General features: G+C 41.1%; 1 protein-coding gene across 1 annotated transcript in view; it reads right to left on the bottom strand.

Annotated features, from left to right (window-relative positions):
• Positions 1-26642, bottom strand: part of LOC144683478 (acidic mammalian chitinase-like) — a 58151-nt gene that overhangs the window by 10350 nt on the left and 21159 nt on the right. The window contains exons 5-9 of the mRNA XM_078546530.1: positions 24707-24872; positions 22881-23005; positions 15564-15687; positions 6304-6489; positions 3629-3745 (exon numbers count right to left, since the gene is read on the bottom strand). Of these exons, the coding sequence (XP_078402656.1) occupies positions 3629-3745; positions 6304-6489; positions 15564-15687; positions 22881-23005; positions 24707-24872 (718 nt within the window). The remainder of the gene's footprint in view (positions 1-3628; positions 3746-6303; positions 6490-15563; positions 15688-22880; positions 23006-24706; positions 24873-26642) is intronic.

The following is a 26642-nucleotide window of genomic DNA, read 5'->3' as shown; positions in this document are numbered from 1 at the left end:
GACTCTCTATATACCATCCCCCAGTCAGAGGTAAGTAAAGTTCTCTGTAATTCATGATTTTAGATAGGCTTGAATTAAATAATTAAACTGTTGCTTAATGAAATTCCAGCTATGTTAAAGACTAATAATTCAAAATACCACATGGTTCGAAATAAAATGCCTTCAAGCACTAATATTTTTCACTTAAAAAGCCTAGTTTTACTGATGTTTGGGGATTCAAATGATTAATACGTAGAAAAACAATGCAATAGTAGATTTAGAAAAGACATGGCCAACTTTCTTAGAGCTCCGGCACTTCAAAATTAGGCACGACACCTCTGGTGATGCCTCAGCCCTGCCCCATTTTTAAGCCCTGGGGTCATTGCTATAATTGGTGTTGGTTATTCTCAACAGAGGATGAAAGCTTCACCTGGAAAAACTTGGGGGCTTGCCGCAGCATTGGAATGCCGGCAGTTGCTGTGCTGTCAGCAGAGTGTCATTGTTCTAAACCAAATACTTTTACACCCTTTCTTGAGCTTGTGCAAAAGGGCATATCCTGAGTGCGTACACAAGCCACATTTGCAGTGGGATTTGAGCTGCCTACTTCTGACCCTTGATCACTGGACATGAAGGCCATGTTTTCCTTCTTTGCATAGATCTAACATATAACTAAATACCTAAATATGAGGGAGTGTATTGTGACCAACCAACTGTGGGGAGGTGTGAATGGACGCCTGAGTACTTTTTCATCCTCAGATCCCAGGCAAAAAAAGTGGAGGGGAAAAGGCCAAATGAAGACTTAAGTTACTTTGGTGGTTTATGAATGTGTTTTCCTAAGCACTGAGAAAGGGAAGATGCCCCCTGATGAAATGAAAGGCATCCCAGTCACTTGAACAGAAATAGCAGGAGAAAGTGACCTGGTAATCTGTCTACACTCTGAATTAGGAAATAATGGTTGCTTTCAAGGGGAAATTCAAAACCTATCTCTACTGTAGGGAGAATAATAGATATCTGTGATTTTGACTTCTGCATGAGGTCTCATCAAGGGAATTGCATTCCATTATAAACCGGAGAATGCACAACTTACAGCTCCTGGAAAATCACAACAAAAGCATACTCTGCAACTGGACTGCAACAATTGCATTTCTGCATCTGAAGTACTTACATGTGTTTAGAAGATGATAAAGCATGATAAGCCCATTATGGACCACTCACCTTGCACAACATCTCAAACTGAAATAGTTTTATTTGTAAATGGTTAATAGCAGGTTTGTAATTATTAACAAGTGAAAAGAACATTGCTGCAGTATTTTCATTTGTACTTCGATTTTGGTAAATGGTACCAAACTCCATTAATAAATGCAATTGTACAAGAGGCTTAAATAGGTCATGTAGATGGGCAAGAATAACAATAAAATCCTAGAACTCCTTTCCTAACAGCACTGTAGATGTACTTATACCACATGGACTGCAGCAGTTCAAGAAAGTAGCTCACGCCACTTGCTCGAGGGCAATTAGGGATGGGTAACAAACGCTGGCCTTGCCAGCAACACCTGCATCTAATGAAGGAATAGAAACAATCTTCCAGACTTTTTGGCAACCTTTTAGTAGAGTTAACTATGGCATGTGGGCATATCTCACCTTGAAGCTCTGGTTCGCTAGCCTGAGAAGACCCAGTCATGCGTGAATTATTTTCGATTTGCGCACTCGCGGGCTTACATTTTATTCCTTGTCCTGTTAGTTTTAACTTTTTGAGCTTTGTGAGCCTGGTGGATTTGGAAAAGTTGCTACCTTATTGGTGGAAGATGGTGGTGGCCCTCCATTGAAAGAAATGTACCAATGATGGAGGAAGCATTTTTTCTCTTCCTGTCACTGAAGTAGTAAACTTTTCCAAGCCTCCAAATATGAAAACAGTAACAACAGTGACGGAAGAAACTTATTCAGTAAACCATCAGCAAGAGAGAAAGATAATTAAGTTGCAGATAGGAGAGCGCTGAGCTGAAAATCTAATGGCCTTTCCTATCTGTTGCATTGTAAATTCAATTTTTGGTGCCTGCAAAAATAGTGCATTATTCCACTGCAAATGCACAATTGTGTGTATGTTAATATATTCCCTGAAGGCTACAAGGACCAAATGCAGTACCATTCTGATACAATTATAGATTAATTGTTCTTTGGCTGCTCCTCAGATCAATTTGAGGCCCGATCAGTTTTATACATTTAAAATATAATCTGTGATGCAACTTGGAAAACATTTGTGTTGGTTGGAAAGGTTCCCTGCATGTTGGACATAATAGGTTCACATACTTTTGTTAAAAATAAACACAGATTTGCACGTAGAATAGTGATGGCTAACTTGCGATGGGTGCATCTCAAAATTTATTTAAATAGAGTTTTGTTTATTGTTGTTGACAAGGATGGTACAAGATTTTCCAACCTTTGACTAAAAAATCTATGGGGAAACGTTTGTATGTGGCTTGTTAGGCTCCCTGGAGTGCAATGAAGTGGCTACTGAAACTTGATTTTGCAGAACAGGTTGGAACAATGAAAGAACTTATAGGTTATACAATTTATATAACTGTTCAAAGTTTAAAATCTGCAGAGCAGGAGTGTGGCACAACATGCCATACATATCACTTTTCAGAACCTTTTTACTAATACGTTCACCAGTACTTAATTGACGAAAGTGTTCTGTCCTTAATGTAATAGTGTTTAATTGGCCTGACCCTTTAAGGCCGCAGAACTTAACTGGAGTGGGGCATAAAAAATGATCTTGTGCTGCCTTTGACAAAGTGCTCAAAATGGGTAGATCCTGTGGTCAATTAGAAAACAGCTGCTGTTACTTAATGCACTTTATCTCTAGATTGGCTGCTGCGTCTGAATTCCCAGTTCTTCCTTTCGTGGAGAGGCCTGACTCGCAAGACTGGCAGGATATGAGTGACTTCTTTTCTCATGTCTTAAATAAGATTGCTTGGTTGTAAATTGTTCCAGTTTTATGAATGAGATATTTGACTGGTCGGATGTGAGTGTGTCTCATACAACATACATGATGGGTGTGTTACTTACTTGACTTTTAACACAGCTTGTCCTAACTGCAGCCTTGGAGCCACATGTGGTTTCCCAGCCCTGACAAAACCCAGCCAACTTGGTCTTATTTGTGTTTATATTTCTTACTTGTTGGTCTGTCCTGCTTAAATTCTATGGTTTGATGGTTTAAAATGCACTGTGGCCTTTATACGATGTTGAATTCAAAGTGGATAAATTCTAAGAACTGTTAGATCAGCAATTTGAGATATATGTAAACTGAAAAATTATTTTTCATGCAAAGAGTAATTAACATGCGGAATAAACCTCCGGATACAGTAGCGGAGTCCAAACCTCTGGATTATTCCCAAAGCAGCTGGATGCTACATTGGGAGAAGGTTTCTATAGAAGGTTCAAATAAAATGAGCTTATCAGTGACTGTCTTGTGATCTTGTAATTTATTGCCTCTGCAGTATACACCTATGTGGCCCAGGAAGACAAAGTGCTGACACTCCTGTTTTAAGGTGCAACAATGTGCACAAACATAACGGAATACTGTACGACATTTGATCCAACGAGAACAAAAATCTTTAGATTCAAATAACTCAGAATGCACAAACCGTACTTTGGCCTCAAAGCTGTTCATGTCATCGTATCCAAGCCACACCCTTCCATTGGATGCATATGGGACCTTCTGTTCCTTAATCATTTTGGATTTAGCATTCTTCAAGAAGTCACAGATCTATCAATGGAAGGATTGGATATTGTTTTATGATTAAGAGCCAGGAGAAGAATTGCATATTTGTGCATTGTTAAAACTTTTGAGTAGAAAATCGCTGATACCTTTGAAATTACATATAGATATTTGTCTTCACTGGGAAGTAATCTGATGGGGCAGATTGTTTATTTCAGTGGAATAACAGTTAGCCTTTTTCTAAAGAGGTGCCGGGCCCTACCAGATTACCGCAGGCATTAAAAGTTATAATCTACCTCTATATTTCTGGTTTCTGCAAATGTGTGCTGAAGCATTAGAGACTGTTCAATGTAGAACCTATTTTTAAAAAGTGATATTGAGCTAATTTGAGTGATTAAAATTAGCTTCATATCTGTGGTAGGGAAAATTTTCCACCTATTTAGATAAATAGAAATTTAGCAATGGCCAGCATGGATTTCAACAGAACATTCATCAGAACTTTGTATGGAATATGGGAATTTTAAGGTTTCCCTGGATTCTGGGTCCTGATGAAAGGTCACAGACCTCAAACGGTAACTCTGTTTCTTTCTCCACAGATGCTGCCAGATCTGCTGAGTATTTCCAGCGTTTTCTGTTTTTATGGCGGTTTCCAGCAATATTTTACATTTGGATTTCAACAGTTCTTGACAAACTTTATAGACTTCTTTGAGAAATTAACAGAAATGGTAGATGAGGAAATGAGGTGGATGCAGTGTGCATGAACTTTAGGAAAGCCTTTTACAAAGGTACCACGTGCAAGATTATTAGAGAAGGTTAGGGGATATGGAATTAGGGATACAATTGAAAAAATAATTTTAAAATTGTGTAGAAGGAAAAAAAAAGAGTAGTAGTTAAGGGCAGATTTTCAAAGTGGTTGGTGGAATCCCATAGGCTTCAGTTTTGGAACCACTTCTGAATTAATATTCAATGTTGGCATCAAAATGCCAATAATATTAGTTATAGATGTAATGGGAATAGTGTAAAAAATGTGAAGATGATACCAAAAAAGGAGGTAGGAATCATTGTCATAACTTATTGCATCAAACCAGAGCTGGATCTGGTGTTGTCATTTATCTTGTGTTGTTCCTCAGGAGTACAGGACGTTGACTGCTTCAGGCAATGTTTAAATGCTCATCTAGGCTTGGCCTAGAGATTGTTTCTCAGCTTTCACTTATTTATATTGTCACCAGTCTTTGCCACCCTACCTCTGGTTGATTGAGGATACTTTTTGTTCAAGGTCAGTGTCTGGATGAAGTTTTTCTAAAAGATCATGTTCTCCAATATTATTAGCAAGTGGTGCCATTTTGTTACTCTGGAGACTGCAATAGGAGATAAACTAATTCTTCAGGAGACTAAAGAAAGCTTCAAAGTGATCTTGATGAGATGGGAGAATGGGCTGAAAAGTCACAAATGGAGTTCAATATCAATAAGTGTGATGTGATAGATTCTGGTTTTAAAAAAGCAGTTATACTGTGAATGGAAGCAGGCTTCATGCTGTGGAAAGGCAGAGAATCAGGGCTACAGGTTCATAGGACATAAAATGCAACACTGGTGACCCTGCACTCCTGCCACTGGTCAATCAACATGTTTATACACACGCCACACTGCCATTTTATGCAAATTGAAAAGTGAATAGACTTAATTACCAATTGGATAATTCTTTACTCTTGGTTAAACAGTCGTTTTTGGCCATGCCCAAAAAATGCATTTTTAAAAACACAATTTCTCTGTGCCAATGCTTTTTCTCCTGGCTTGCTTGCCCTGGAGATTAGTCTTTCATTCTGGAGGACTTCAGGGCAATCCTGGAGGATTGGCGATCCTATTGCTTTAGATTGATGTAAAAGAGTCCATGACACTATTTTAGGAAGCAGAGTGTTTTGCTGGCACCCTGGCCAACATTCCTGGCTCATCTAGCAGCTCAAACAGATTATCTGTTCGTAGGGCTGGGATGTGCATAAATTAACTGCTGTATTTGTGTGCATAAAAATGGTGACTATTTTGCAAAGTAATCTATTGTTGCAAATGATTCTGTGATATATTGACGATGTGATTGGGTGCTTTACTCTTTCTTCCTTCTATGTAATTTCAGCTATAAAGGAATATTTTATCACTCGAAAGGAATAAAAGATTTTACTGGGAAACATCAGGCTTAATATTTTCAGCAGAAGCAGGGAGATATTCACACATTTAATGATGTTTAAAAATGAATTACCTGGATGCAGGCATCACTGGCTAGGCCAGTATTATTGCCCATCCCTTCATCTTGAGTGATGCATCTGAGTAGTTGGCTAGACCACTTCAGAAGGCAGTCAAGAATCAATCATATTAATATGGGACTGGAGACCTATATAAATCAGACCAGGCTAGAATGTTTAGGTTTCCTTCCCTAAGAGCTTTAATGAAACCAGCTGGGTTTGTGTGACAATCCAACAGCTTTGTGTTCACTTTCACTAATACCAGAGTTTCATTCCCAGTTCTTATGGCTGAATTCAAATTCGTGGTGGGATTTTAATTTTCATTCTCTAGATCTAATCCAGTAACCAAAAAATATACTCAAGTTTTGTCACCTCATAATAAGCCCAGTAACCAGGATCTTTAGTGTAGATACCAGCTGGTCCTGGTCCAACTGCTGGAGCACCAACGCTTTGATTGGTGGAAGTCTTAAGCGTGAAGGTTCGTCCATATGTTGGGAATCCAATTATCATTTTGTCTGCTGGTAAACCATTATCTCTCCAGTATTTGGCAGCAAAATCCTACAGCAGAAACAATAAATCAGAAAAATGAGCCAATTACATTTGGACGTTTTATTCTAGGTATCGTAATTTGGTTCAGTGTAAATGATCACTCATGCTTAGTGTTACCAACAAACAAGAGCGCATCTTTAACTATCCAATAGCTGGGTAAATCTAGACAGGTTTTGGGAAATAGAGATCTATTGTTACTGTATTGTGAGATACTCTAATATACAGGAAGATTGGAATATGGGCAATAGGAGCAGGAGTAGGCCATTTTTCAGCCCCTTGAGCCTGCTCCACCATTACAACTAGATCATGGCTGGGTAGCTTGACTTCTAACTGAACACCATTTTCCTGCACCATCCCCATTTTCCTTGATGTCTTTAATATCTAGAAACCTACCGATCTCTGTCTTGGACATAATGACTGAGCCTCCATGGATTTCCAAAAGATTCCAAAGATTCACCACCTCTTGAGTGAAGAAATTCCTCCTCATCTCAGTCCTAACTGGCCTACCTCTTATTCTGAGATTTTGTCCCCTGGTTCTAGACCCCCAAGCTAGGGGAGATATCCTTCCTACATCTACCCTGTCGAGCACTGTAAGAATTTTGCTTATTTCAATGAGATCGCCTTTCATTCTTCTGAATTCTAGAGAATATAAGCCCAGTCTCCTCAATCTCTCCTGATAGGACAATCCTGCCATCCCAGAAATCAGTCTGGCGAACCTTTGTTGCACTCCCTCTATGGCAAGCATATCCTTCCTTAGGTAAGGAGACCAAAACTGTACGCAGTCTCACTAAAGCTCTATATTATTGCAGCAAGGCGTCTTTACTCTTGCAAATCCTCTTGCAGTAATGGCCAACATACCATTTGCCTTCCTAGCTGCTTGCTGCACCTACATACTAGCTTTCAATGATTCATGAACAAGGTCACCCAGGTCCCTTTGGACATCAACACTTTACATCTCTCACCATTTAAGAAATACCCCGCATTTTTCCTCCCAAACTGGATAACTACACATTTTTCCACATTATATTCCATCTGCCATGTTCTTGTCCACTAACTTAGCCTGTCTTAATCCACTTGAAGCGTCTTTGCATTCTCCTCACATCACCGCTAGTTTTGTGACATCAACAAACTTAGAAATATTATATCTGGTCCACACATCCAAATCATTGATAAAGATTGTGAATAACTGGAGCCCAAGCACTGATCCTTGTGGTACCCCCTTAGGCACAGCCTGCCAACCTGAAAATGACCCATTTATTCCTGTACTCTGTTTTCCGTCCGGTTATCAATTCTCAATCCATGACAGTATGTGCTCTAATTTTGTTTACTAACTTCTTGTTTAGGATCTTATCGAAAATCTGAATACACCACATTCACTGGTTTCCCCTTATCTATTCTATTAGTTACATCCTCAAAAAATCCATCAGATTTGTCAAACAACCTTTCCTAAATCCATATTGAATCTGGCCAATCCTACTATTATTTTCTAAGTGTCCAGTTATCATATCCTTTATAATAGAGTCCAACATTTTCCCTACTACAGGCTAACAGGTCTGAAGTTCCCTGTTTTCTCTCTCCCTCCTTTCTTAAATAGTGGGGTTGCATTTGTTACCTTCCAATCTGCAGGAACCATTTCAAAATCTATAAAATTTTGGAAGGTGACCACCAATGCATCCACTAGCTCTACAGCCACCTCCTTCAACACTCAAGGATGTCGATCATTAGGTCCAGTGGATTTACCAACTTTCAGTCCCATTAATTTCTCCGGTAATACTTTTTTATTGTTACTAATTCCTTTCAGTTCTTCATTCTCACTGGCCCCTTGGTTCTCTAACATTTTTGGAGGTTTTTTGTATCTTCCTCTGTGAAGATAGACACAAAGTATTTGTTTAGTTTCCTTGCAATTTCCTCATTCCCCATTATAAAATCTCCTTTTGTAATAAACTTGGAGTGCCGAACAAGTTTCTTGTAAAAAACAATAAACTTTATTTCAGACTCCAGATGAGGCTACATGCTTGCTCCAAGACCAAGGCTAAAAAGCTCCGCCCCTAAGATTCCCCGCACTTAGGGCTGATTTGTCTATATAGTCACATGATCCCCATAACAGTTAGAAATGGTTTAACTTACAATTACTACATTCCTTCCCCTTTAGTTTTGTTTTACCCTCTTAATTACAAAGGTATCTTAACCCATATTATACACAATTATATGCAGTTCATGCAATTATAAAATTTAGTCTTTGAAGGGATTTTCGGGTTCGGGCAGAGCAATACAACTCTACAACTGGAAGTTCTTCCACTGGATCAACTTGCACAGGAACTGCAGCATCAGGGACATCCTCAGGCAATGGTAGTTCAGAATTATTTACTTCAACAGAAACATCTGGTATGTTTATTCTTTGTCAATCTGGCACCTCAGGGGTCGAAGTTTCAACTTCGATTTCAGGTGGATTAACTGGTGGTTGGGGGGTTTCTTGACTTCTGAGATAATCCACAATCACCATTTCCTAACAATCTTGTTTTCCATTGCTCTGCCCAGCCCTGTTTGAATCTGTTTGTCTTTGTTTGGCTCTGCAAGGCTCTGTTTGGATCCATTTGGCTCTGTTTGATTTTGCCAGTATCTACTTGATAAGATATAGGTCCTGTTTCAGAGACAATTCTACCAGGGACCTATCTTGGACCAGTTGCAAAATTTCATACAAAAACTGTCTCTCCCACTGAAAACTCTGGACCTTTACCATGAACATCATTATTCACTTTCTGACTACCCTGGTTTCTCTCCTCCTTCCCCTCTAAATTAGGGAATACTAGACTCAATCTTGTATGAAGTCAGCGCTTTATTAACAATTCTGAAGGTGTCAAACCAGTGGTCGCATGAGGAGTTGTGCAACAGCTGAACAGAGATCTTGAAATTTGTGTCTCTAATATTCCCTCAGTTTCTTCAGGCTTGTTTTAAAAGTTTGTACTGCTCTTTCTGCTAACCCATTGGATGAGGGATGATACGGTGCTGTTCTGATGGGTTTAATCCCATTTAGGTTCACAAATCTTTGGAATTTAGTGCTAGTGAAAGCTGTACCATTGTCTGACACAATAACTTCAGGTAAACCATGAACACTGAAACTCTGGCACAGTTTTTCAATGGTTGCAGACGAAGTAGGTGATCTCACTTCAAACACATCCATCCATTTGGAATGTGTGTCAGTAATCACCAGAAACATGGTACCTAGAAATGGACCTACATAGTCTATATGTAGTCTAACCCAGGGTCGACCAGGCCACTCCCGTAGATGCAGTGGAGCTAAAACGGGCAACTTCTGCTGTTCCTGGCACTGGAGACAGTGCTTCACCACTTTTTCTATATCATTATCTATACCTGGCCACCAGATATAACTTTATGCAAACATCTTCATTTTCAAAATACCAGGATTTGCACCATGAAGTTCTTCCAATAATGGTTCTCTTTCTTGCACAGGGGTAACGACTCTTGCTCCCCATAACAAGATACCATCTTGACAACTCAGTTTGGATCTACGTACAAAGAATGGTTTTAATTCTTCAGAGACTTGTGCATTTGACCATCTTTGTAATATCCGTTCACGCACTCTTGCTAAAATTGGATCCCGATTTGTCCAATTCTTTGTCTGTTTCACACAGGTGAGGAGTCCTGGAATTAAAACGCAAGTACTACCTCTTGAGGTACTAGTACGTGTGTAATACTATCTGGCAAATGGAGACGCCTAAGGGCATCTGCATCTGTTATATGCACGCCCGGACGGTGCATAAAAATGTCGTACCCCGACAAAATTAAAGCCCATCTTTGAATTCTAGCAGAGACTGTCAGTGGGATTGCTTTATCTTCACTAAACAATCCTAACAGTGGTTTGTGATCTGACACTATGGTGAAACGTTGACCATGCAAATATTGATGGAACTTCTTTACTCCAAATACAATAGATACGCCCTCTTCTTCAATTTACAAGAACCTTTCTTGGCTGCAGACAGGGTTCTGGATACATATCCTATCGATCTTTCAGATCCACCCTGTATCTTGTGTGACAATACTGATCCCACTCTGTAGGGAGATGCATCACAAGTGAGTATCAATTCCTTAGACGGGTCATAGTGCACTAGCAGACACGACGAGTGTAAAGGTTTTTTGACTCTTGTGAAGGCTTCCTCTTGTTGTGCCTTGCAGGACCATCTGTGGTTCTTCTTCCATAATAAGTGTAAAGGTGGAAACACTGTAGATAGATTAGGCAAGAATTGACCATAATAGTTTACCATGCCCAAAAAAGACTTGAGGTCCGTGATGTTGGCAGGAGAGGGCGCTTCCTTGATTGCCCTGACTTTCTCTTCTAATGGATGCAACCCTTGGGCATCAACTCGATGACCCAGATACATACTTCCTTTGTTTGGAAGGTGCACTATTCTTTTTTAAAACAAATGTCAGCTTCTAAAAATCTCTTCAGAACCTCTTCCAGGTTTTCCTCATGTTCTGCTTCTGTGGATCCTGTGTTTAGGAAGTCTTTCAGGTATACTATAACCTGGGGAAGTCCTTGTAGTAAACTTTCCATGGTTCTTTGGAAAATCGCACAGGCAGAGGACACGCTGAACGGTAGATGTGTATATTGGTACAGACCCTTGTGTGTGTTTATGGTGACCTAACTTCTTGAAGTGTTGTCCAGCTCAAGCTGTTGATATGCATGACTCATGTCCTTGACGGATGAGTCATACAGGTCAATTCTACCAAAGAGAGGCAGTGCTGGTAAGTATAATTCTTTTCTTTCTTCCCTTAAAATATTGGAATTCTCACAGTCATGAGGTGAGGTGCTGCATTGGCACTATTTATCCTTGTTGCTAGTTGTAATAAACTTGGAATGCAGGACGGGTTTCTTGTAAGAAACAGTAAACTTTATTTACAGATTCCAGGTGAAGCGACATGCTTGTTCCAAGATCAAGGCTAAAAAGCTCCACCCCTAAGAATCCCCAGGCTTAGGGCTGATTTGTCTGTATAGTCACATGTTCCCCATAACAGTAAGAAATGGTTTAACTTACAATTACTACGCCTTTCTCTGCATATAATGAGCCCACTTTTGCTTTGCTAAATCTTTCCCTTTTTACATGCCTATAGAAGCTTTTTACATTTTTATGTTTCTGGTTAGTTTACATCATATTCTATTTTCCCAATCTCAGGCTTCCTACTTTCTTGGCAACTTTATAAGCCTCGTCCTTTCATCTAATTCAATCTTTAACTTTTCGTTAGCTATGATTGGACTACTTTTCCTGCTGGGTTTTTGTGTCTCAAAGGAATGTATATTTGTTGTAAACCATGCATTAATTCTTTAAATGCTGGTCACCATCATCTTCAGCAGGCATTGGTTTGGGCTATAAATTAACAGACAAAATAATTTAATATTAAATAGATAGATGAACAGTACCCTGTGCACACCTTATACTAATGATAGTTTAAAAAATCTTCAATCTTTCTTTCTGAATATCAGAACAATGAAGGTGATTCTTCTAAGCTACCTCTTAATGTAAAATTGATCTATGAAACCGGCTAGCTCACAGATGGCAAAATGCTATGTTCAGTTCCTGCTAGCTCTAAACTTCCCCTAGTTTGTATTATTTGTTCCCTCTCCCACTGCAAGATTGAGGGCAATATCTAGGACAATAGCAATGGTTACAGAGCAAAGTGGTTGGAGAACCAGTCCCATTTTCTGGGCTACCTGTCATTAGCTTATGCGAGCAGAAAACATGCTTCCCATTGGCAGCCTGCCCACTGGGAGATGGGGAATCAGCTATTGCTGGGCTGTTAAGGTCCTGCAGAAACTTTAAGGAGAGGTGAACAGGAATTGTGGCCAAACAGGAATGGTACATTGTGGAACAATAGTATAATGTCTGGAGAGAATAAGAGTTCCAGTATAACCCCCAAGGTCTTTGGGTTCAGCGGTGGAGATGTTGATGAGGCAAGCTGATGAGAGGAGCAAGGTCCTCCTTGCCTTAGATGGTCAGTAAGTGACAAAGTGAGTTGGTGAATAAGCATGGCAAAAGGTGGAGCATGTGAGTATGAACATCATTTACACAAAGACCTGGATGCAGCGCAGAAAGATATTTAATCTCCTCAGGAGTGCCACAGTGAGATTCTCCTTCAAATCTTTCAAATATTTCACATAGCCCTGAAGGACCTGACCTTCACCCTTCACAACCGTCTACAAAAATCTGTGACACCCCTAATAGCAACATTCTGGGGCTATGCAGATTTTAGTCTCAACCATCCTCCCCCTTGGATAGGATGGGAGATCAACCGGAAAGGAGCCTCACTCGGTTTAGTGATCTCCTGGAATGTGCTGTTCCACAGATCGGTAGCTGTAGATCAGTGGTAGACCATTTATGGAGTGGGATGTGCAAATAATGCCTTCCCTCATGGTAACAACACTTCTGTACCCTTGCAGCCACCTGAACAAATGCCTACCCCAGTGCCAGAAAGTAAACTGTGCTGGACAGCTACAACAGAGACCAAGGGCAGGACTGAGCATGGATGAGCTAAAAAGTTTGTGCTGCCGACCGGCGTGCTGGTTTGCATGCTCTAACCCTCCCCCAGGCCATTTTCCTGGAAGCAGGATCAGAGAGGGCTATCCAGTCGGAGGTGATGGGTAGCCACTTAATGATAGTTGAAGGCCAATTAAAGACTATTGTCAGAGGCTGAATAGAATTTTCCAGTTGGCCTCCAGGCCACTGGCTGTCAGGTAAGCTTTGAGGCCCTCCAACCTGTCTGGTCTCAGCTGCAACTGTAAGCTGCCCTGTGGATCGCTAATCCCTCCACAACAGTGGCTTGGATGCTGAGGAATTTTCATTTAAAAGTTAAAGTTGGAGACAGGCCATTTCCAACTTGAGGTACACTTTTTCTCTTTTACCTGGAAAGACAAGCTTCAGATTCTTCAGTACTGGAAGACCTCCTATTGGCCCTCCAGCTTCAAGAGCCCACTCCTTAATTGGAAGGCGAGCTGGCAACATCTACCAAGGGCAGCAGATGCATGGGAACACCACCATCTGCAAGTTCCCCTCCAAACCACACATCATCCTGACTTGGAACTATATCATGGTTTCTTCACTGTCACTGGGTCAAAATCCTGGAACTCTCTCCCTAATAGCACAGTTAGTGTACCTACACCACATGGACTGCAACGGTTCAAGAAGGCAGCTCACCACCACCTTCTCAAGGGCAATTAGGATGGGCAACAAAGGATGGCCTAGCCAACAATGATCACATCTTGTGAAAGAATTTAAAGAAACTAATTGGCCAATTTGGAGAAAAGCACTGCCGGTTGACTGTGCTCAGTTCATAGCACCCTCGCCTTTGAATCAGAGGGTTGTGGGTTCATGTCCCACTCCTGGAAACCAAGAACTGTGATTGTACTTGAAAGAGTTGCAATCTGTGACTGTTGATAACTCGAAAGAGTTTCCCGCACAGCTTGGGCTTGTGACCCTGATGTTGGGATCCTGAAGCCTGTGGAGAAAATCTTGCACCAAATTGCAGTCTGCAGCTGGGTTCCCTCAGACCCAGTCTTCTACAAGCTGACAATAACGAGCATGTCTAGAGTCCTTAATTGAACCACAGCAAGCTTCCTCCTCCTGTATTGCAACATGTCTTTTCGAGCAGGTCAAAAGAAAGCACTTAATCAGGCAAATACCCTCTCACTGGCACGACAAATAGTAAACGGACTATCTGTAAATCATTTAAGCTACAATGCTATTTCAAATCTTGGTCTGCAGAAAGTGTTCCCGGTGGTCCTGCCATGTGATGCGACAAACAGCAATTTTGGCATTTGGACAGACAGTGTTGATCGTGAGTTGGAATGAATGCGGCAAATATTGGAATAACTATCAGTGCTATGGAGCACAGATTGTTCAGCTGAACTCCACTTCAAATAGCAGTAATTTTAGCAGCTGATAACTGCTGGGCCATTCCGCTTCCTTCTCATCCTCTGGGCCATTGGTTCCTTTCCCTCATCATCCAGGAGGTATTCCCCATATGCTGAAAACCAGAGTTATCCAGTGTGCAGCACACAGTGACAATACAGGACATGCTTTGTGGGTTTTATTGGAGGAAGCAACCCAAACCTGTTCGGTTATCTGAATCATTATTTTAGAACTCCAATGTTCCGGCATCAGGTGACCCATTGGAGCAAAGTTAAACTGCTCAAAATGAATCATAGTCATGAAATTTTACAGCACGGAAGGGAGATCATTGAGCCCATCATATCTATGCAAGCTCTTTGAAAGATCTCCAATTAGTCCTACACCCTTCTCTTTCTTCACAGCCCTATAAATTTATAATAAACCAGGTGTGCAGGAGCTAGTCTTATCTCCGGGCAGTTAAGCCTTAACTGGCTGTGCAAAAACTCGGGGAAGGGGGCATAGTTGATTGACGCCATGTAAAAGCATCACGGCAGCTGCCAGGAAAGAAACCACAGACCAGCATGATATGCTACTGGTATTTGCATACTGGTTGTACAAGTTTAGAGTGGTACTCTTATTGATTTATAAAAGTGTTGGCATTGTATCATGGGGCTCATAGGGAGATGTGGGTGCAGTCAGTCACACCATTGGCTTGAGGGAATCCTGCAATCTGTGCACACCCAACAGTGATTCACAGTTTATCAATTATATAGAAAGCTTGTCTACAAGTGCATCTGCCACTGCAGTAAAATTCAAAAGATATCTAGCCATGTAAATCTCAAGTTGACCAAATTGAACAGAGTGACAACTAAGTAACAAGGTATCAAGAAATGCTTCTTTGGAACAATACCATAATGTAAATTTCTCTAGTTTGCAAAGTCAGCCATCAGAAACTAATTCTGGCAAACCAATGGGTGATTTAACACAGGCAAAATTTTAATTTTTGTTAGTAATAGATCATCCACTGGTTCCTTGCTTTGCTTAATTTTTGTCAGAGTTCAAGAAGAAATATATTTTCCAATCTCTTCAAAGAAGCAAGTGTTCCAACAATTGTAAATTAAGTATGTGGTTGTTGCCATTTTGGGTACAAGCACAATGTGAATTTTGGACTTGTACACATACCATGTTGAAAGCTGCAGATTTATTCTGTTCTGAAGAGGCACCATACAAGGGGCTGTTATGTCCAGTGAATGAGTTCCAGGCACCGTGAAAATCATATGTCATCACATAGATCAAATCCAAATATCTGTAGAAATGAAAATCCAATAAATTAAATTCTGAATAATCAATGGAACATTGGATATATCTGCACTATATGTATTTAATTTGTGTACAAAGCATTCCCAATCATTTCCCCTCATTATTATAATACAATTTCATTTTACTTTTAAAGAACAATCAAGAATTCCTTAGCAGTTAAAGTTTGGTGGAGATCCCAGTAACTTTTGGTAAAAAGGCTTTCACTGCAATTATGAGAATGGAATGTAAGCAGCCCCCAAAAATTGCCAGTAGTAATCAACCACCATAATACAGAAAGTGCTGTTCAGCAGGTCTGGCAGCATCTATGAAGAGAGAAACAGAGTTAACGTTTTGAGTCCAATATGACTCTTCTTTGGAACTGAATTCCAAAGTTCTGAAGAAGTCATATTGGACTCGAAACGTTAACTCTGTTTCTCTCTCCATTTTTGCTGCCAGACCTGCTGAGTTTTTCCAGCACTTTCTGTTTTTATTTCCAATCTCAAGCATCCGCAGTATTTTGTTTTTATTAAACCACCATAATACCTCAAATTTCCAGTTTCTCTACTGAACTTAGGCAAGAACTTCTCCCCAAGAGTGACTACAATTCAAAAATACTTAGTTGGCTGTAAAACCCTTTGGGATGTCCTGGGGTCATAAAAGGTGCTTTATAAATGCAAGTCTTTCTATCAGACCTGTAGATTTAGTGCATTAATGTAGTAATTATGGTTTTATTTAGTGTGTAATGTACCTTTAAGAGTAATACTTGTTAGGGAAGATCACATGATCTGTGGTAACAAATAGGAGAGTAGCGCGGGCTACCTCAGCAGTCAGTGCAGAGATAAAGTTGGAGTTGAAAGCACACGTGTAGTTACTGCTGAGTAAATTGTAAATAAACTTAATGTTTCCATCCAAGAAGTGTCTGCAGATCAACTCTATCACTAATAGTATCTCGGCCACCCCACGACAAACTGGTGATGAGGATAAATTAGGATTGAAGGGAAGAAATCAAGTTAGAAAGAAATCAGCACTGTACCTCACCCAGTGATTGTAAGTAGCAAGTTCCATTCGAATTGAAGATGTTATTCCCTCTCTCAAAATGCCACAACTTGGGAGAATTGATCCTTTTGATCCAGCCACAGACGATTGGTCTCAAAACATAGAACGCCTCATGTTCTTTTTTCAAGCAAATGAGATTACGGGGGAAGAGAAGAGGCGAGCGATCCTCTTGAGTACTTGTGGGAGCAAAATCTACGGTTTGATTTGAAGTTTGAAGGCACCCAGTGTCCCATATTCAAACAATTTTGATGAATTGGTGGACCTCGTGACGGGTCATTTTCAACCCAAGCTCTCAGTCATGATGCAGAGGTTCAGGTTCAATTTGTGAAATAGAGCCCGGGTCAGACAATTGCATGCTACACGGCAAATTTGAAGCAGCTAACGGGACATTGTGAGTTCGGTATGACTCTGAACGACATGCTCAGAGATCGTTTAGTGTGTGGTGTGAAAGAGGACTCTATTCAGAAAAGATTATTGTCTGAAGTGAATCTGGATTTCAAAAAGGCGTAAGAGATGGCCATGGAAAACACAGTAAGAGATTCAAAAGCAATACAGGGTGCACAAAATGGCGCTGTCCTCCACATCGGGCAGGAAACCTCAACCAAAAGTGGCGCGAGAAAGCGAGACTTTGCTGAGAAGCAGGAAACAGTCCCCATGAGCCGAAGAATAAAGAAAAATAACTTAGCAGCAAAATTGAAGAATAATTTTAATAGAGGTGGAAACAATCAATCTTTTAGCAATTGGCAGTTTAAAAAGATCAAATGCTACTATTGTCACAGAAATGGACATATGATGAGGCAGTGCAAGGAAACATTCAAGCAGGCTTGTAAACAAGTGCAATGAAATCTACAATGTAGAAGAGCCTGATACAACATATTCTGACATTTAATCATTGTTTAATCTGAAAGTTGGAAAGACAGAATCAATACTTGTCACAGTGAAAGTAAATGGCAAATCTGTTAAAATGGAGGTAGACACGGGAGCTTCCTCTACAATAATTGGGGAATATACTTTCAGGTATTTGAATTATGGTGAACAGCAATTAAGCTTAGAACAAATAACTGCTAAACTAAAAACGTATATGGGTGAAGGCATTCCAGTAAAAGGCGTAAGCAGAGGAATTGTCAATTATGGAAGCCAATCGGAAAAGCTACCAGTGTTGCTATTGAGAGGCAGAGGACCAAGCCTTCTAGGGCGAAATTGGCTAGGAGAAATCAACCTTGATTGGCCACTGAGATTCCAAAAGGAAGCTGGAAGTGTTCCTGTTTTGAAAAAATGTGGAAGGACTCAACAACCTGAAGAAGTGCAGGCTGTCTTAAGCCAAGCCCTGGAAGAACAGCAGAAGAAACTTGAAGAGACCCTGCTTGATGACAGAGTTCGAGATGAGGTGAGCAACCTTCGCAGGGAAAAAGAAAACCTGTTGAAAGACCTTCACACACTACAAGATTCCCTCAGGTCAAAGTTTGTACCTCTGGAAAGGTATGAAGAGAAACAGAAAGAAAGCACCTCTCTGAACAAACTGAAGAATCAGTTGGCAGAGAAGACACACAATTTTCCAGAAGGCAGCAAACAAATACAAAAAAGAGACGGAAGAGCTGAAGAATCAGCTAAATGAAGCCAAAGAGGCTTTGAAAGCAAAAGTCACAGAATTTTCCAAAAAGCAGACAGATAATTAAATTTTGGGAGACTCAGCCACTGAGTTCAGACAAGTTGAGCTTGCATCTGAGAGAAGTTTGGCCAATAGTGAAGTCAAAAAGAAGTCCAAGATTAAAATCTGCACTAGAAAGAGGAAGGCACATAGAAAGAAGATACGGAAATACCATTAGGGTTTTAATTCTTGCAGCATACGAATACACTTTCGTACATAGGCCTGGCAATCAAATCGCAAACGCCGATGCCCTTAGTCATTTGCTTTTACAAGAAAATGATGAGCACGTCCCAGTTCCACAGGAACTTGTTAAATTTCTTAGATTCCTCGCTGGTATGTGCTCGACAAATCAGAGACTGGGCAAGTCGGGACCCAGTACTATCTCAAGTATGAGAACATGTGCTACATGATTGGTCTCAGGAGCCCGTATCCGATGAAATGAAACCGTACTTCAACAGAAGACATGAAATAACCAGCCAGGATGGCATTCTATTGTGGCGTGCACGAGTGATAGTTCATCCAAAGGAAAGGGAGCCACTTTTAATTGAACTACATGGTGCCCATCCAGGAATTTCCCGAATGAAGACCATAGCACGCAGCTATCTATGGTGGCCAGGGATGGATGGCAAAATGGAGTGTTTGGTAAAGCACTGTGTGCAATGTCAGCAACTGCAAAAGTTGCAAGTGATAGCTCCAGTACACTCGTGGGAGTGGCCAGGTAGACCCTGGGTGCGGTTCCTCATTGACTATGTTAGACCTTTCCTGGGGACAATGTTTCTGCTCATTGTCGATGCCCATTCAAAATGGTTGGACTTATATGAGGTGAAGTCACCAATGTCGGGTGCTACAATTGAGGAACTATGGCCAGAGTTTTTACCTTGATGGGTGGGCGGGCCCCACCGGCTCAGCGGTGGGCGGGCAGCTGAACTCTGCCGCCGAAGCGGGGCCCGCCGACATTTTGAGTGGGTGGGCCAATTAAGGCCTGCCCGCAGGGGGGAAGGGATTCCCCATCTGTCAAAGTGTGCTCTTTCGCGCATGCGTGCGAAAGAACGCATATCTCCCTGAGACTAAATGCTGTCTCAGGGAGATTACTGACAGTATAAAAATCTTTAAACATAGAAAAATATTAAAATTATTCACATGTCCCCCTCATGTGACAACATCACATGAGATGGGACATGTTAACAAGAAGCACATAAACTTTATTGAAGTTTTAAAAACAGACATGAAACCTCATCCCACCAGTGGATGAGGTTTCATGTATTATCAGAAGCCCGCTGGGGTTCCTGGCCTGCCCGCCAGCCTTAAGGTTGGACGGGCAGGGCATTTAACAAGCTTAATTATCCTGTCAATGTCCTTAATTGGCCATTGACAGGTCAGCGGGCGGACAGCTGATTTCGCTGTCCGTCCGCCTTCCTCAATATTTAAATGGACCGGGATGACGTCAGGGGTTCCTCCCGACGTCATCCCGTGTCATTTTCCTGTCAGCGAACGGGCCCCGCCCCCAAATCGCTGACGGGAAAATTCTGCCCTATGTCAGAGTTTTGCCACTCATGGACTACCAGAAGCTGTTGTTTCTGATAACGGCACGGCATTAACCAGTGCAGAGTTTCAATGGTTTATCAGCCTCTACGGTATCACTCACGTAAAAACTGCACCGTACCACCCTTCCTCAAATGGACTGCCCGAAAGGGTGGTTCAAAAGTTCAAGGCAGGCATGAGAAAGCTAACTGCTGATTCCTTGGCAACCAAGCTAGCACACTTTCTTTTTCATTACAGGACTATCCCTCACACAACAACAGGTGTCACACCTGCGGAGTTATTGTTGAAACGCCACCTCAGGACAAGTTTGAGCTTAATAATGCCGGATTTAGAGGGAAAGCTGTAAAGGAGTCAGGGAAGCCAGAAAACTAGACACGACTGGCATAGTTGCAAGAGGAAATTTACTGTGGGAGAGCTGGTATATGTGAAAAACTTCGGGGAAGGACCAAAGTGGTTACCGGGTGAAATAAGTGCAGTGACTGGACCTCTATCTTACCACATGGAGGTGGAAGGCCAGATCATCCATAAACATTTAAGGAAGAGAGAGACAAATCACCAAGATTTGGTTCCACCAGCGGCCATGACCGGCTCTGCGTTTCCTGTTGAGGATACTCAACTGAAGCAGTCCATGTCCAAATGCAGCAAGACCTGGACAATATCCAGGCTTGGGCCGACAAGTGGCAAGTAATATTTGTGCCACACAAGTGTAAGGCAATGACCATCTCCAACAAGAGAGAATCCAACCATTGCCTCTTGATGTTCAATGGCATTACCATCACTGAATCCCCCACTATCAACATCCTGATGGTTACCATTAACCAGAAGCTGAACTGGACTAGCCAAATAAGTACCGTGGCTATACAGGAACAGGTCAGAGGCTAGGAATCCTGTGATGAGTAACTCACTTCCTGACTCCCCAAAGCCTGTCCACCACCATCTACAAGGCACAAGTCAGGAGTGTGATGAAATACTTCCCACTTGCCTGGATGAGTGCAGCTCCCACAACACTGAAGAAGCTGTACACCATCCAGGACAAAGCAGCCCGCTTGATTGGCACCACAACCACAAACATTCAGTCCCTCCACCGCCGACGCACAGTAGCAACAGTGTGTACCATCTACCAGATGCACTGCAGGAATTCACCAAGGCTCCTTAGACAGCACCTTCCAAACCCATGCCCACTACCACCTAGAAGGACAAGTGCAGCAGGTAGCTGGGGCCACCACCACCTGGAGGCTCCCCTCCAAGTAACTCACCATCCTGACCTGGAAATATATCGCTGTTCCTTCACTGTTGCTGGGTCAAAATCCTGGAATTCCCTTTCTAATAGCACTGTGGGTGTACCTACACCACGTGGACTGCAGTGGTTCAAGAAGGCAGCTCACCACCACCTTCTCAAGGGCAACTAGGGATGGGCAATAAATGCTGGCCCAGCCAGTGAAGCCCACATCCCGTGAATGAATAATAAAAAAAAACCTAGAACTGACAAGTCTGATGTTCCTGTAAGAGTTGAGGATACAGAAGTGCAAGTGACCATCGAAGCGCCTGATGTTTAAGTAACTCCGGAAAAGGAGGTTCCTGAGAAAGAATCTGAAGTTGTGGAGCTGTGACGTTCCACATGTACCAGGAAACCACCTGAGAGGCTGAACTTGTAAATTCCTTACCCAGTATAAATATTATGTTGTCTTGAAAAAATATGTACTTGTAAATATAATATGTAAAGCCGAGTTAAAGGGGGAGGAATGTAGTAATTATGGTTTTATTTAGTGTGTAATATATATTTAAGAATAATACTTGTTAGGGAAGATCACATGATCTGTAGTGATCAATAGGAGAGTAGCGCAGGGTACCTCAGCAGTGTAGATATAGAGTTGGAGTTGAAAGCGCACATGTAGTTGCTCCTGAGTATATTGTAAATAAACTTAATGGCCAGAATTTTTCCATTGGCGAGTTGGGGGCTGGACCCGTTCGCCGACATGGGATGACGTTGGGGAAAACCCCCGTCATCCCGCCCCATTTAAATATTCAGGAAGGTGGGCGGACAGCTAAATCAGCTGTCCGCCTGCTGACCTGTCAATGGCCAATTGAGGCCATTGACAGGGTAGTTAACCCAATTAAAGACCCTGCCCAGCCAACCTTAAGACTGGCGGGCAGGCCAGGAGCCCCAGCGGGCTTCTGAAAAAACATGAAACCTCATCCACCGGTGGGTGAGGTTTCATGTCTGTTTTTAAAAAGTTTAATAAAGTTTCTGTGCTTTTTATTAACATGTCCCAACTCGTGTGACATTGTCACATGAGGGGCACATGTTAATCATTTTTTTATTTTTCTATTTTTGATGTTTATAAAGCCTTCACCAATCTCCCTGAGACAGCACTTAGTCTCAGGGAGATGTGTGCTCTTTCGTGCGCATGTGTGAAAGGGTGCACTCTGACAGATGGGGAATCCCTCCCCCCCACCGCACAGGAAGCGCATAGCTGGGTGGGCCTTAATTGGCCCACCCAATTAAAATGGCAGTGGGGCCCGCTTCGGCAGCGGCGATCGGCTGCCCGCTTGCCCATCAAGGGCAAAACTCTGCCCAACGTTTCCACCCAAGAAGTGTCTGCAGATCAACTCTATCACTTATAGTACAACTTGGCCACCGTACAACAATTAATAAAACCATGGTTTGCCATCACTGAGTTATTGCATCTTCATTTATTTGATCTTCTTTTACTCTTTTCAATCTTCTTAGTCCCCTGCCTGTGGACCCTATCTCTTCCCCCAATTTTTTTCAATGAAATAATAGCTTTGCCCAACGTGGATTCATCTCAACCATCTAGAGGCTGAAATAGGATTCCATGAGTACGCTGCTATGGGGTTGATCTAAGCATCACTGCCCAGCAACGTTTTTTTCATGACATCCAATTGTGAAAATTGCAAGCAGCAAGTTCCGTATTGAAAGAATTAATACTTACTGACCAACTTTCTTCACCTCAAAACCAGCATCAATTTTATCCTTACTAACAGGAAAAGCAGCTGTAATTAACAGTCTGGGTTTTCCAGTTTGTTTTGATTCTGCTAGCAAGTTTTGTCTCAATTCCTGGAAGAAAGAGCACATTTTGAAGTGGAATAACACTGTGCCATGATTCTTATATGGTGTAAAGAAGCTATGATAATGAAGTAACTTACAATTACATGGGTTTTCCTGTACTAAAAATCTTTTGTTAATTGTTGAATATAGAAATGGAGATGGCGGACACATCGGATGATGGCATTGTGTTAGAAATGGTGAAACCCATTAAATAAAGGCTATGAAATAGGCTTTTTCTGAACTTGTCGGAAACACGTTAAGCCAATGAAACTATTGATCACTTACTGACGTAATGATGTGCTGAAAACACATGCATTTCACTAGACAATAAATATATGTCACAATGTATTCAAAACAGCTTGGCTTAGTTAGTATTGTTAATTAGTATTGTTATTGTTACTGTAGCTGGCTGTTTGTTGTATGGGTGAGTGCCTTAAACTTGTGGAGTGATTTTTTTAATGGCAGGGACAATAGATACATGAGTGCAAGAGGTATAAATTACAGACATTTCTAATGTTCCTTTTAGTTACCATTTTGACTGGATGTGAGACAAGGTGCTAACCCTGTGGGTAGGAGCTTCTATGTAATTCCAGAAATGATTACAATCACTAGAGATCTGACTATTGATGCTATGTGAAAACATGACAAAGAAAAACTCTGCAAAGGGACTGTAATGACTGACAAGGGCTCTTTAACTCTTCCATGAACTGCTTCAAATTATTATGATATTCAAGCTGATTTGAACCACTGGCTGTAACTTATACCACTGTAAAAGTCTCTATTGATGGATAAACCAGATTAGTAATACACTCTAGAACCAAAATATCTGGCATGACTCATATTAATCATCCTTCAAGTGTGAAGCGGGATTCTTACTTATAAATCCTGAGACAATAAGCATGTTTGCTATTCACTCAGGTCACACCATCCACATTTTACATTGCACACCAGGTCATACTTTGCCTCATTTGAAGGAGTGCATTTGCCAGTAGGTGCAGAATTTTTGGTTCGGTGTGAGTAAAGTATCGGGTGAGAGTATAAGTCATAGTCATTGCATCACCAATCATGTCATTGTGCAGCTGTGTTTTCAAGTCATGCAAAATGACATGCTGGTAACTTGGATGAAGTGATGTCTTTGAATAAAGTTCAGAACACTTGGGATTAAAAATGAATTTAAATAGTGTTGCATCTATGTTTGCTTTTCTTTTGCTAATGATGTAGCACTGCATATCTGATCCACGTTATAAAATTGAAAACTAGGATCCCACGCTTGTTTAATGGGTTAAAAACCTTGCTGTTACTGTTCTGAATCCAGACTCCCAGCTTGATTGGTGGCCTGTGTTGAGTTAGTTCACCCTAACATGGAAAGCCGCATAGATGCTAAAATTGACTTCCATTACCCTTGGGAAGGGAACTGAAGTGAAAACAACTAAGGTTCCTATTCCTGATTAGTTTGCAATAACACTACCTAAAATATGTATGTGTGTATGTATATGTATATATGTTTGTGCATATTATAATACTGGATGAGAATGGAACAATGCTGTGCTGTGATATTCTCTGTGATGGATACTTCTGCTAGCATTAATTGATTAGGCTTTCAAGTAAAGCTTGGCCTTGTAAGGTGATGACAGCCTATGGAACCCAAAGCAAAGATTGAAGCCTCAAGACAATAAAAGGTGAAAAAAGAATGAAATCTGTTTTACTCACCTTAAGCAAAGCTGTGTATCTAATCTTGTTACCAGATGGACTTTCCTTTGAACCTGGGTGGTCCCAGACTAAATCTAAACCATCAAAGTTATACTTCCTAAGAAATTTAATCACAGATCTGATGAATGTTGCACGATTGTTCCTATTAGCAACTGTGATGCTGAACCTGAAAGGATGGAGAGAATTAATTAAATATCTTCAAATTGTTTTATCAGGTTGAAACTTTTTTTTAGAACCTTTGTTAACTTTTGTTAATATTTATTATAACATCAACCTTAAATCAAAACTGTGTGTGGAAAATATTGAAAATTCTTTTAAAGAACCATTGCATATTTTATAGGATAACATCTAGTTATAGACAGTTGACACTTTTATTTGATACTGTACCTATATACAATGTTAAGCTGGTGTAAATGAAATGTAAGTGAGATAGAAATTGCACCTAGTTGTGCCTATTTTACAGATGTAGAACAAGTGCAATGAGAGCCAATTTTGCATGCCAATATCTTGCACCTTAAGGATGTCTGATGAGTGTCTGACCTGATATTGGGTTTGGGCATTTTTCAGGCATCGGTGATGGCCACCTATAACAGCCGTCAGGCCCCTCGTTATACACTATTGAGTGACCAAATGCCTGCTTTAGGATCCCATTGGCAAATTGGGTTACCCTTAATGGATCAGATGTTGGGCCTATTTCGCTCATGTTTTCTGAGCATGGAGGGTCTAGTAAATGGCAATCACCAAAATGATAAGTTACTTTATTTTCGAGAAAGAAGAACTCCTCCCTGCTCCACAACACTCCCGGGGGCTACTCCATTGGCCTGTGGAGGCACATCAGATGCCGGTAGCTTACTCAAATAATGTCAATGAGACCCAAAGCCGAACTTCAGGCTGGTCTTGGGGCTCCTAGTTAGGGCGTCAGTTCATTGTTTGGCATCCATTTGAAGCTTGAAAATGGGTGTAAGGGAATTTCCACCCCACGATATAGACAAAATATCAGAGATCTATTGATTGTTAATCACTCTATCAAAGAATGCAATGCAGTTGCACCTGCCAAAGAATGAGATTGCACTCAGAACCATGTTTAGCTGTATCCTTGGAGATGATGCCCCCAAACTAGGTAAGGTGAAAAGAAGTCTCTCCTTAGTATCTTTAGTTACTTTGAGGACTGGACTTCTGTATCAAAAGCTCAGGTTTCTAGAAATGTACATATGGCTCCTAGGGGCTGTAGTGACATTAAGCAAAGACAATCACAAATAAATCCAGTAGGAAATTCAGGAGAAACTACTTTACCCACAGAGTGGTAAAAATGAGGCAACTCGCATAGGTGTATTTAATGGGAAGCTAGATAAGTACTTGATGAGAAAGAAATAGCAAGACAGGCTGATAAGGTTAGATGAAAAGGGGTTAGAGGAAGCTTGTGTGGAGGTAAACATTGGCATTAACCAGTTGGGCCGAATGGCTTATTTCTGTGCTGTAAGTTCTAGATAAACATATGGAAATGGTTGGTGGTTGATAAATTTCCAGTAGATTAGATCCCTCTGCAGAAAGGATAGCATTTGCAATTTATATATTTTTTTAAAACAAAGTGTCCTTGGAATGTGAACAGTTCTGGTAGGCCACCTGTTTTGCTAAGCCTAAGGTATTGTTGGATCTCCTTGAACTTCAGTAGCTCTTGCATTAAGGTGCTCCTATGATCTAAAAATTCCAGGACTTTAACCCAGTGACAATGAATAGACGGTGATAAATGTATGATCAGGATGGTGTGGCACTTGGATGTGATGGAGTTCCTATGACATAGCTGCTTTTGCCTTTTTTAGTGGTAGATACCATGTGAGTACCAGGCAAGTTTGATGAGTTGCTGTACTGCTGAATACTATGGAATTGTCAGTGAATTACCAGACAGCTGACCTTATGATAGAGGGAAAGTTATTGA

Source organism: Cetorhinus maximus, chromosome 8, assembly GCF_964194155.1.
Source record: "Cetorhinus maximus chromosome 8, sCetMax3.hap1.1, whole genome shotgun sequence".
Taxonomy (NCBI): Eukaryota; Metazoa; Chordata; class Chondrichthyes; order Lamniformes; family Cetorhinidae; genus Cetorhinus; species Cetorhinus maximus.
This window is presented reverse-complemented; position numbering and strand designations above follow the sequence as displayed.